General features: G+C 30.3%; 1 protein-coding gene and 1 long non-coding RNA gene across 4 annotated transcripts in view; both read right to left on the bottom strand.

The window, feature by feature from the left end:
- The window catches only part of LOC101504663 (protein DA1-related 1-like), a 5,267-nt gene extending 3,552 nt beyond the window's left edge, over positions 1-1,715 (bottom strand). Inside the window, exons 1-4 of one of the 3 annotated variants that reach the window (XM_012719001.3) lie at positions 1,501-1,715; positions 1,042-1,179; positions 658-748; positions 2-144 (exon numbers count right to left, since the gene is read on the bottom strand). In XM_012719001.3, coding sequence (XP_012574455.1) covers positions 2-144; positions 658-748; positions 1,042-1,155 — 348 coding nt within the window. In that variant the 5' untranslated portion in view covers positions 1,156-1,179; positions 1,501-1,715. The other 2 variants (XM_012719000.3, XM_012719002.3) reach the window with 2 other exon arrangements.
- Positions 1,716-7,214: 5,499 nt separating this feature from the next.
- Positions 7,215-7,814, bottom strand: LOC140918991 (uncharacterized). Its single transcript, XR_012161509.1, has 2 exons — positions 7,675-7,814; positions 7,215-7,583 (listed from the first exon to the last, which is right to left on the bottom strand). It is a non-coding gene; the product is annotated as an uncharacterized lncRNA (long non-coding RNA).
- Positions 7,815-12,402: the final 4,588 nt, after the last annotated feature.

Below are 12,402 nucleotides of genomic sequence, written 5' to 3'. Positions count from 1 at the left end.
GAATTTTAGCTAGCCATTCGTCTTCGTCTAGTTGAACTTTACCACAATTCTCATCTTTCTCAGGACAAACTTCACTGAGATGTTTATCTTCCTCCTCATCAATTTTGTGAAGGTGCTTGTCTTCTTCAGACTGAGATTCTTCCCCTGGAATATTACGAGGTAAATAACATGAGACCTTTTTTCTTATACGTTAGCATGGGAATAGTTGATTGGTTTATTATAACATTAACACAAAGTGGAACGTTGGAATTTCTTCAATGAACTCTAATCATAAGAAATATATGTTACCCACTTTGAGTTGGAACTTAACCGAAATGAAACACCAGAATCAAAATATCCCCATAATTCTTACATACATTGAAATTCTAATTTAAAGAAATCAAGAACATAACTTAGCAATTTAAACTTTCATTTCTTAGCACTGCCAAAATTAGAATGCAAACGAACTACTCAACTCGTGGCATAAAAAGATAGGAAATAAAACAGAAAGTATTCAAGAGTTTGCAATAAATCAATAAGCAATGTGACTAGGCTTAGAAGAATATGCAGTTTAAGTACCTCATATACATTATGCCGAATCATGAATGACATTAAATTCAAACAAAATTAACCAGAAGACAGATTTTAACAACAAAGGTGCAAAAACACAAATCTTACCAACAACTGGTTTTCCTTTGAGATCCTCCTTTGATAGAGAGAGTGCAATTGCCTTGTAGATATCTTCTTTCTCGGTATCTGTCAAATCATCCTGTTGTACAATTACACGTTCAGCCTATCTCTTTAAGTCTCAGAAAAACTAGTACCATCATGTTAGATTCAAGAAACTATCAAGCTAAAGTCAGAATAAAAGGCAAGATCAATGGCATGAGTTAACTTCATAAAAGTCATACTACTGAGTGCAACTTTTGCAAAATCCAAAAAAATCACAGTGGTTCACAATGATTTTGCCAATTCCACTGCAAAACTAAACAAGCACCAAGTTGTAACTTAAGACAATGATTTCATTTCAATTTTTTATTAGTATATGAAAACTTAGATTACCACTGAAATATGATGATTATCCTGGATTCTATTATCACCACTATGTTTGCAATTGGATTTCCATCTTGAAATTTTATGCTTGTAGCGTTTGAAAAACTTTGTAAACCAACCCATATTATATACAAAATTAACCTTTTCCTGAAAGGAAAAAAAAAAAGCCCAACATAGAGGTAAGAAAATACATTCCACAATTCATATATAAAATAAATAAATAAATAAAAAATCTCAAACTAATCAAATAAACTATAGGCTACATTGAGTACAAACTTTAAAATACAAATGCAGCATGATCTTTTAATCTCTACAAGTTTTCTTCTATAATCAACATCTACAACATAATAAACATCTTCACCACCATGCCTTCAAGATTTTGTTTTCCTTCGTGTTAACAAAAAAAGAAGAGTATTTGGGGAAAAGGAAAGTATTTTTTTTGTCTTGGAATTTCCAGTGAAAACACACCTGTTATGTTACTATCTCGAATTTGTTCACTTCAGGAACACCTAATATGATTGTTTGATAGATAAAAAAAAGAATGTAATAAGTAAATGGAATGTGATAGATCCCAAATGAAGAATCGTATTAATTTGTATAAAAATGGAATATTTTGGATAGTAAAGAAGAAGAAATAGAGAAATAAGAGGAAGGAAAAGAGTACAGGATTCTACCCAAGATTAAAGATTAAAATAAAAAGGTAAAAGTTCAAAGATTTCTCTTTTCAGGTGAGTAATAATATTATTTATATGGGTGAATTAATATGTATCACAATTAATTAATTAAAAGTGGTTTACAATAAATCAACACTTAAAACTAGTCGGATTAATGTTATTAACATCTTTCATCTTTCCAATATCTCTCACATAATAGTTTATTATTATGTTATTGGCGCTTTCATACATCAAAGTTGGTAGTCTATTATTTTTAATATATTATTTTCTTTGTAATTCCTATATTTATAATTTGTTATTTTATTGGAATTCTGATTTTTTTTCTCTCTATTGATTTATATTATTAACAATTATTGCTGACCACTTATTTAAATAGTATGAATTTCTTACAATTAGGCGTCAAAATATATTGTCTGTCCCATATAAATCTACAACCTAATTTACGTCAAATTTAAGTTTGATTATTTTTTAATACAAAATTTAAGTCTTTTTATAAATCTATTTATTTTTAAATGTCACGTTACTTAGAAAAAATATATTTTTAAGTTGACCGGGCCGATCAAATTAAGTAACTATCATAAATATATTAGCATATATTTTATTCTACAGTGCATAAAGTAATAATCTAATTAATTTATTTATTTTGTTATTAAATTTCATTAAAAACTCAAAAGCACGTTTGCACACAACAATTATTCTTTGGAGTGCCTGTAACTAAATAGTTGATAGTAACTCGATGTAGGCGTGTGCTACTATTTAATTTCAGTGTCCCCTTCGGCCATTGAAAAGTGATGAGAGATCATGAAATTAGGGAATGTTGTTTTAGAATTTGAAATGGTTTGAAATAGTCCCAGTCATTTTTTTAAACCATTTCAAACGATTTTTTTTATCAACAATTAAAAACAAAATTTAATGGATCTATAACTCTTGAAAATTTTAGTTTATACCTTCATATTTATAATTCTATTTTACATTAATGCCAACTATCAATTTTATTTTTTAACTTTTTTCTACTCCGCTAAATTCAACTTGAGTTTTGAAAAATTTAAAAATGGTTTTTTGAAATACTAATGTATTCTATAAAATTTAAATTTTGTGTATCGAAAAACTTCTTTTAAGAAATTTAGAACACATTTATATTCCCAAAAACTTAAAAACAATATTTTGAAATACAGATACGTATTAAAAAATTTAAACTTTCTCTATCGAAAAACTTTTTTCACATTTTTCGAAACACTTTTGTATTATAAAAAATTTATAAAACATTCTAAAAAAACATAAATTTGTGTTTTCAAAATACAAATGTGTTTTTAAATATTCGAAATTTCTAACTTCTTTTTTATAAAAAAATTCAAAACACAAATAAGTATCATAAAATTTACATCTTAAATTTTTATTTTTTAAAAAAGATAAAATTCAATTTTTATTAAAATATATTGAAGTATAGTAAAATTTTCATAACTCCTTCTTTAGCGGGCTTACTAATGGATCGGGCCCGGCATATATAGGTCCGTCCATAAAACCCCAAAAATAAGTGTTTACATTGAGAGGATTATTACTTTCTACCCCTACACTTTATCTCTACACTTTCACAAATTATTGATATTCCAACAACTCCATATTTTTTCAGATTTTTTTATTTATAAAATTCCCACATTTTCTTTAAAAGTGAAAATTTCGAAATAGGATGCGATTTTTAAAAATTATAGAAGTTAAATATTATTTCCAATATATAAAAAATATAAAGTTCAGAAATCTAAAATTTTCACATCGTATAAAATGGAAACATAAACAATAGTTTTGCAATAAAAGAATTAGCATAGACTAAATGGACACTACATCTAAAAATAACAAAATCAGATAAGTTAGTGCCCACTTTTTATGTATATTGAAAGGTATGCAACATCGATTTAGTTTACACTAATTCTTTTTTGTTTCTTTGAAATGTAAATTTTTTTACATATTAACTCAATAGTAAAAATTTAATCTCGTAATTTTATAATTATGAGTTGATTCTCTTATGAACAATCGTAAAATGATCATTATTGTTAGATAATGAATATTGAATATTAAATATGCATGTTTATGTACTCGAGTCAGTCATTTCCTTACTCTAAATTCCATTAATCTTTAACCTTTGGTTCTTTCCGCCTTTGATACACATCTAGAAATAATAAATTTAGATAAGTTTAGTCTTTTTTATTTTCATTAAAAATTAAAATTAATTTCTAGCATGTTTTTAGAATTTTCAATGTAAAAAAGAAAAACATTATTAATTATAGGATTAAATAAATTTTTAGTCTATATAAAATCTCCCTATTTTGTTTTTAATTAATATAAAAAAATTCATCAACTTTTAGTTCTTAAATTTATTTATTTATTTTTGCTCTATGATTTTAAAAAAACTATCGTACATCATTGAAATTTTTCAATGAATTTTACAGCTATGTTTAAGACATATTTAACAACTTATGTACAAATTTTTAGAATTGTGTAACAAATAATGAATTAAATATAAATTTTTAAGTTTTTTATGTTTAAAAGTTCATATGTAATTTATTGTTTATTAAAAAAATTTAAACTTTTACAGGAAAACTTCTTATAATGTCTCAATTATTACAAAAAAAAATTCATTCAAAAGATATACTGAAGGGTATAAAATGAGAGACCGAAATGAAAATAATTTTTTTTAAAGGAATAAAAGTTGATGAAATGTTTTATAAGAATTAAAAATAAAGTATTATAATCTTATACAGACTAAAAATTTATTGAATACTAATTATATTTTTTTTTAAAGAAACAAACATTTGAGATAAAAATAAAATACTTAAACGATCAAAAATCGAAGTTCCACATAGAGGACATATTTTTTTCACTAAAATATAGTGTCAAATTTCAATGGTCAGATTAGAGTGTGATATTTGGTTTGTTAAGTTGATAGTGAAGTGTTTTTTATTTTATTATTATTTAAATGATTATAAGTGTTAAAATGTTATTGTTGTTAGTTTTGTTTTACGGGAATTGAGTAGTATTTTTGTATATATTTAACCATTTGTAAAAAAACAAAAAAAAAAATTATTTACTAATACGAAATTCCAAGATAATTCCGCAGAACAATTACTTGCGGATTTTTTCAAGGAATTGTTCACACTAACTTGAGGATTTTACTGTGGAAAATTGTATGAGGAAAACATCAGGAAGAAAATCAACACTTCATGTGGATACAAGTTTGTATAGAAACCCACACGAAATGAAAAATATATCCAAGTATTTACCTGCTAATTTTTATCAGTAGCAAAATTCCTTCTTTCGGGTAAATAGGCAAGAAAAGCCTCAAAAATTTCCCGCCAAAAAGCACAGGAAAATCCGAACGTTGAAAACATAATTCTTATACATATATTTTTATTATATCACCTCCATTTAAGGTTGATTTTCTCTCGAGTTCTCTTTTTCTATCACATAATCGATACTATATCACTATTTATATTTATATATCTCACTATATGTAAATGAGGTGTACATGTGTCTATTGATATATTTCCTTATTGACGTGGCTGCTCCAAACTTTATTACATGTACAAACCACTCCAATTTTGCCTCTTACAATAAAACATTTATTGTGGATTTCTAGGAACCCAATGAGTTTAGATTCAACAATAAGTTACTTTACATATTGCGATTGGTTCTTGTTGGTCTAAATTTCTTCCGATAATAATTTACTTTACATTTTTATCTTCTATTTTTTTGGGTTAGATTTCAATCCCTCCTTGTATTTTGCTTAAATAAAATGAAAAAATAATTACATAGACCTAAAAAAATGTAATGACAAATTGTGATCTCTGTTTGTGTCACGTGTCATGGTTCCATCCTTTGGACCACAGTTCCAACGTGGCTGTGGACACCCCTGCCGCGGCCATCCACCTGGACCCCCCCTTACACGATCAAATTTAGGACCACCTTATAATTTTTATTTATTTATTTAATATTATATATTTATATACAGCCTTTCATATAGTGTAGCGCAGTACTGTTTTTGTCATAACAAAGTGCTATGCTTTCAATAATTTCATGTCGTTTTCAATATGGGTCCATGTGTAAAGGCCTTCCAATTTCGGCACTCACCACACCCATAATTATAAATGCCATTTTATTTATTTATTTATTTCTAAAGGTAAATGATTATTTTTTAGTAAATAAATGTAAAATTAAATATGAGTAATTCCATGAGAATGTTGGTCCCTAATTAGCTATTGTAATCACGTAAGAGAAAATGACCATCTTGAGAAGGACAAATATCTTTGCATCTCCACCGATACAATGATACAACACCCCATCAGAGTAAGATAAAGGCATGATATCTATATATGGTGGCTCAAATTGCCTAATTAATACTAGTTTAGGTTAATAATCTTAAAGTGTCTTATACATTTACTATGCTATAGCCTATATAGGAATTATTTAGTGTGTGAAGTTTCAAAATGAACTTTTGCCATTTTATTAAATAACCAAGAACTTTTGGAGTTTTCCTCTTGTCTTATTTAACTCATGAGTCTCATGCTCGATTGCATGAAAAACTTCAATCAAACATCGAACTTCATATTTATATATTATTAAATATATTTGAATTTTCTTTTGTGAAAATCATTTAGCACTACGCGAAAAAACGGCTTTTACAGCGCTTTTTTTAAGCCATTTACAGCGCTTTTTCAAAAAAATAAGCGCTGTGGAAACGAGCGCTGTAAATGATACAACAGCGCTTTTATAAAAGCGCTATAAAACATGTAAATACAACGCGCGCTTGTTATGCACATTTTACAGCGCTTCTCCACAAAAAGCGCTGTAATATGCACCCCGTCATATGAGTTATGGGTGTGCATATTACAGCGCTTTCCCACAAAAGCGCTGTAATATGCCCACCCATAATTTCATATATGGGCGTACATATTACAGCGCTTTCCCGAAAAAGCGCTGTAATATGCACCCCGTCATATGAGTTATGGGTGTGCATATTACAGCGCTTTCTCGAAAAAGCGCTGTAAAATGCCTACCCATAATTTCATATTATGGGTGGGCATTTTACAGCGCTTTCTCAAAAAAGCGCTGTAATATGCCCACCCATAATTTCATATTATGGGTCTGCATTTTACAGCGCTTTTCTTGTACATATTACAGCGCTTTCTCACGGAAGCGCTGTAGAAGGTGCACCATTAAAGCGCTTTAGAACAACATTTTACAGCGCTTTTTAAAAAAAGCGCTGTAAAATGTGTTATTTTTTTTTTTTAAACGCTGTAAATTAATTATTTGAAATGAAAAATGCTTTTTAGCTTTTTATGGCACTTTTTTTAAAAAGCGCTGTCTTTTATCTTTGTACCCAAAATTATTTTTGATCCAAAATCACTTCACAATCAGTAGAACAGAACATATTACAGACAATCAGTAGAACAGAACATATTACAGACAATCAGTAGAACAGAACATATTATAGACAATCAGTTCACACAATCAATAGAACATAAATCAGAACTCTGTAACTTTTTTAACATATATGTAACTCTGTAATTTACAACCTAAGTAACTACATTCAGATACATATATACAACCTAATTTACAACCTAATTACCTACATTCAGATCCATTATATAATAACTAACAGATCCATTATATGCATATATTGTGTCCTATGATCATTTACATATAATAACTAACAGAATATACATTATATGCACTAGCTACCATATAATATTCAGATCCCTTGCCCAGCACAAGCTATTTCCCAGAAAATCAAATAATTTTCATGTCAAGCACGTACTGACACCATTCTTCCTTTAATTCCATCAGATCTTCCTCAGAATATGATGGACTGGAATTGGCAAAGTACTGCAATATAAAAATTGAACATATTATATTAAGTTAGTATCAAATATATAGATAATTTATATATGAAAATCATATAATGCAAATACCGTACCGTTTCTGGGATAATAGTTTTATTCTTCTCAACAATCTCCTTCATGAATCTCAATATGTAGTACCCACAGTCGATGTTATTTGTTTGACGAGGGCACTTTATTGAGATCCATGTAATGTTATTAGACTTCTGCTTCGACACTTTAGCACCTCTTTGAGCTCGATAAACTTTTAAGGCACTATCGAATGAATAAATGTGATTATTAGAGCATGAATATTTATATATATATATATATATAAATATTCATGCTCTAATAATCACATTTATTCATTCGATAGTGCCTTAAAAGTTTATCGAGCTCAAAGAGGTGCTAAAGTGTCGAAGCAGAAGTCTAATAACATTACATGGATCTCAATAAAGTGCCCTCGTCAAACAAATAACATCGACTGTGGGTACTACATATTGAGATTCATGAAGGAGATTGTTGAGAAGAATAAAACTATTATCCCAGAAACGGTACGGTATTTGCATTATATGATTTTCATATATAAATTATCTATATATTTGATACTAACTTAATATAATATGTTCAATTTTTATATTGCAGTACTTTGCCAATTCCAGTCCATCATATTCTGAGGAAGATCTGATGGAATTAAAGGAAGAATGGTGTCAGTACGTGCTTGACATGAAAATTATTTGATTTTCTGGGAAATAGCTTGCTGCTGGGCAAGGGATCTGAATATTATATGGTAGCTAGTGCATATAATGTATATTCTGTTAGTTATTATATGTAAATGATCATAGGACACAATATATGAACATGCATATGGATCTGAATGTAGTTTAGGTTGTAAATTAGGTTATATATATATACGTATCTGAATGTAGGTAATTAGGTTGTAAATTAGGTTGTATATATGTATCTGAATGTAGTTACTTAGGTTGTAAATTACAGAGTTACATATATGTTAAAAAAGTTACAGAGTTCTGATTTATGTTCTACTGATTGTGTGAACTGCTTATGGTATTTGAATATGTTTTGTTGTTGTGTGCACTGATTGTGAAGTGATTTTGGATCAAAAATAATTTTGGGCACAAAGATAAAAGACAACGCTTTTTAAAAAAACATTAAAAACATTTTTATCATTGTTTATTGGATTAAAAATATTGTTATCATTGTCTTTATCACAATACTTTAGGAGATGATGAATTATTAGAAATGAGTATTCTGAAGAATCTATATATATATATGCACTGAGCAAAAGAGAATCTCTCTATTCAGTTCAGTTCAGTTCATGTAAATTACTAATTTATATTCAGTTCAGTTCATGTAAATCAAGCTAAATATAAAACACTCATTGTTACATGAACTTGGTATAAAACACTCAAATCAAGCTAAATATAAGCAGAAAATAAATTAATCAGAAAATAAATTAATCAGAACTTAGTATAAAACACTCAATTCAGATTACATGCATATTTACAATAACACAGTTCAGATTACATGCATAGCTTATATAAAACAATTAAACATATATATACATTAAGATGCCCTTCTTCTTTTCCTGGTGACATTCACATTTGTTTGTCCATTTACAATACGAAACGATGGATTAATCCAAATTCCCTCATCATGATCATCTCTAAGATATAAACCATCATCAGTTGAATCAATTTCATGTGGTTGTTGTGATGTTGCAAATAAAAGATCATTACCAACATCTTCATCATTATTGTTATCATCACTTATTTTATTGGTCGATAGGACAACAGACCATTTATCATTAGAAGGATCAGTGACATAAAACACTTGTTGAGCTTGCGACGCTAAAATAAAAGGCTCGTCTTTGTATCCCACCCTATTAAAATCGACAAGCAAGAATCCTGACTCATCAATCCGAACGCCATTATTATTATCGACCCACTTGCAACCAAATATGGGAACACGAAACATTGTGTAGTCTAACTCCCATATGCGCTCGATAACCCCAAAATATGATAGATTTGCATATATTGGGTTTTTGTCTTTTGCACTTGAGACATGCATCGCTTCAGCTACGAGAGTGACTCCACTATTTTGCATAGTGGTCTGATCATCTTGTTCTTTGGTATAAAATGTGTAGCCGTTAATAACATAACCAGTGTAAGAAAAGACATGTAAGCTCGGACCATTTGCTAGCCACCTCAATCTATTTGAAATTGATCCGGGGTCTATATCAAATTTTGACATTATGTGATTTTTTAACCATGTTACAAAACTTCGATTGTGCTCTCGAGTTATCCAATTTTGATTCCTATTCATGTTCAAACGAGATAACTGATCAATGTGTATTGTAACATACGGTTGAACCTCATCATCATTGTGCAGAACATACAATTGTGCCTGCTCCCATTCTGTCCTTGATATAGTCAGTAGTCTCCTTCCAGTTATCCCTTCTCCTGATAGTCTTCCCGAATGACGAGACATGGGAAGCCCTATGGATTCAACATTGGACAGATATTCAGTACAAAATTCAGCAGCCTCTTCAACAATGTATCGTTCAGCAATACAACCTTCTGGTCGACTTCTACTTTTTACGTACCCTTTTAATATTTTCATATATCGTTCTATCGGATACATCCATCTCATATAAGCTGGCCCACAAAGTTGTGTCTCCTTAACCAGATGAACAGTAAGGTGAACCATTATATCAAAAAACGATGGTGGGAAATACATTTCAAGCTCACACAAAGTAACAACAATTTCCCTCTGCAATGTCGGTAATTTCTGAGGGTCGATCACTTTACTACAAATTTCCCTGAAGAAGAAACATAATCTAGTTAAGGCTAGTCGAACTTTTTCAGGTAAAATGGAACGTATACCTATTGGTAGCAAATGCTCCATTATAATATGACAATCATGGGTCTTCAAACCTTTTAACTTGAGGTCTTTCATACAAACCAAATTTTTAATGTTCGAAGAGTATCCTTCTGGAACTTTAACTTCGTGTAGAAATTTACATAAAACAATTTTTTCCTTTCTAGATAGAGTATGAGCGGCTGGAGGTAGATATGTGCGATTTCCTTTCTTTACTGGAGCCAGTTCATTTCTTATTCCCATATCGACCAAGTCCAATCTTGCATTGACGCCATCTTTAGACTTTCCTGGAACATTGAGTAACGTACCAATAACACTTTCAAATACATTTTTCTCAATATGCATCACATCGAGGAAATGTCTTACATACAATGACTTCCAATATGGCAATTCAAAGAAAATTGACTTTTTCTTCCACCCAGTTTTCACCAGCTCTCCCGCAAAAGGTTTGCCAAATTTATTGGTCAAACCTTGTACTTTTTCAAGTATTTGATATCCAGTCGGTGCTAAAGGAGCTTTACCTTCCTCTGATTTTCCATTGAATGCATTTCTCCACCCACGATACTGATGACTATAAGGTAAAAATCTACGATGTCCAAGAAACACATTCTTCTTACAATGTTTCAACCGCATCCAATTTGTACTCTCTTCACATATAGGACATGCACACTGACCTTTAATGCTATATCCTGATAAATTACCATATGCTGGAAAATCATTAATTGTGCCGAACAACATAGCCCTCAAATTGAAACATTCTTTCTTATACCCATCATAAACTTCCACACCTGTCTCCCACATACTTTTTAAATTTTCGATTAGAGGAGTCAAGTATACGTCGATATCATTCCCCGGTTGTTTGGGTCCAGAAATTAACAGAGACAACATCATAAACTTACGCTTCATACATAACCATGGAGGTAGGTTATATATTACCAAAATCACAGGCCACGTGCTATGTGAGATGCTTTGAAGACCATGTGGATTCATTCCATCAGTAGAAAGTGCAAGTCTTAGATTTCTTGACTCTATCCCGAATTCAGGATACTCGTGATCAATTTTTGCCCATTGTGGGGAATCTGCAGGGTGTCGAAACATTCCATCTCTAATTCTTTCATCTGCATGCCATGTCAAGTGTTTTGAATCTTCTTCACTGCGATACATGCGCCTAAATCTTGGTATTATAGGAAAATACCACACGACTTTTGCTGGAGTAGATTCTTTCTTCTTATATCGAGAGACATTGCATTTCGGACACGCCTTAAGTAGTTCATATTCGTTTCGAAATAAAATGCAATCGTTAGGACACGCATGAATCCTTTCGTAACTCATTCCAATAGAACACAAAATCCGTTTAGCCTCGTAGGTTCGACTGGGAAGTTCATTATCATCTGGCAACATATCTTTTATGAGTGTTAATAATTCTGTAAAGCTTTTATCAGACCATCCATTACTCGCTTTTAAGTTGTACAACTTTAATATCGCTGACAGTCTTGTGAATTTAGTACAACCATTATATAATTCTTTCTCTGCATCACTCAACAAACTTTCAAACATTTTAGGACAATCTCGAAGATCTTCTTCAACTGCTTTTGCAATCTCATCAACTCGGTCCGGCTCATATGTATCTGTATCGAAATCAGTTGAAGCATATGTAGAACTATTCTCAAAATTAATGTTTCCTTTTTTTTTCTCACCATGTCTTATCCAACATGTGTAGCTTTGATCAATTCCATTACATACTAGATGTCCTTCTAATTCATCTTCTCTAACACGTTTTCCAAAACAACATTTTAAACAAGGACAAACTACTCTATTTGGATCTTTTGCATTCTTCACTGCAAACTCAACAAACTCCTTCACTCCAATTTCATACTCTTTTGACAATCGATTGGCTGAAATCCATTTCCTATCCATATTATACCACC

This window comes from Cicer arietinum, chromosome 8 (genome assembly GCF_000331145.2).
Source record: "Cicer arietinum cultivar CDC Frontier isolate Library 1 chromosome 8, Cicar.CDCFrontier_v2.0, whole genome shotgun sequence".
Lineage (NCBI taxonomy): Eukaryota > Viridiplantae > Streptophyta > Magnoliopsida > Fabales > Fabaceae > Cicer > Cicer arietinum.
This window is presented reverse-complemented; position numbering and strand designations above follow the sequence as displayed.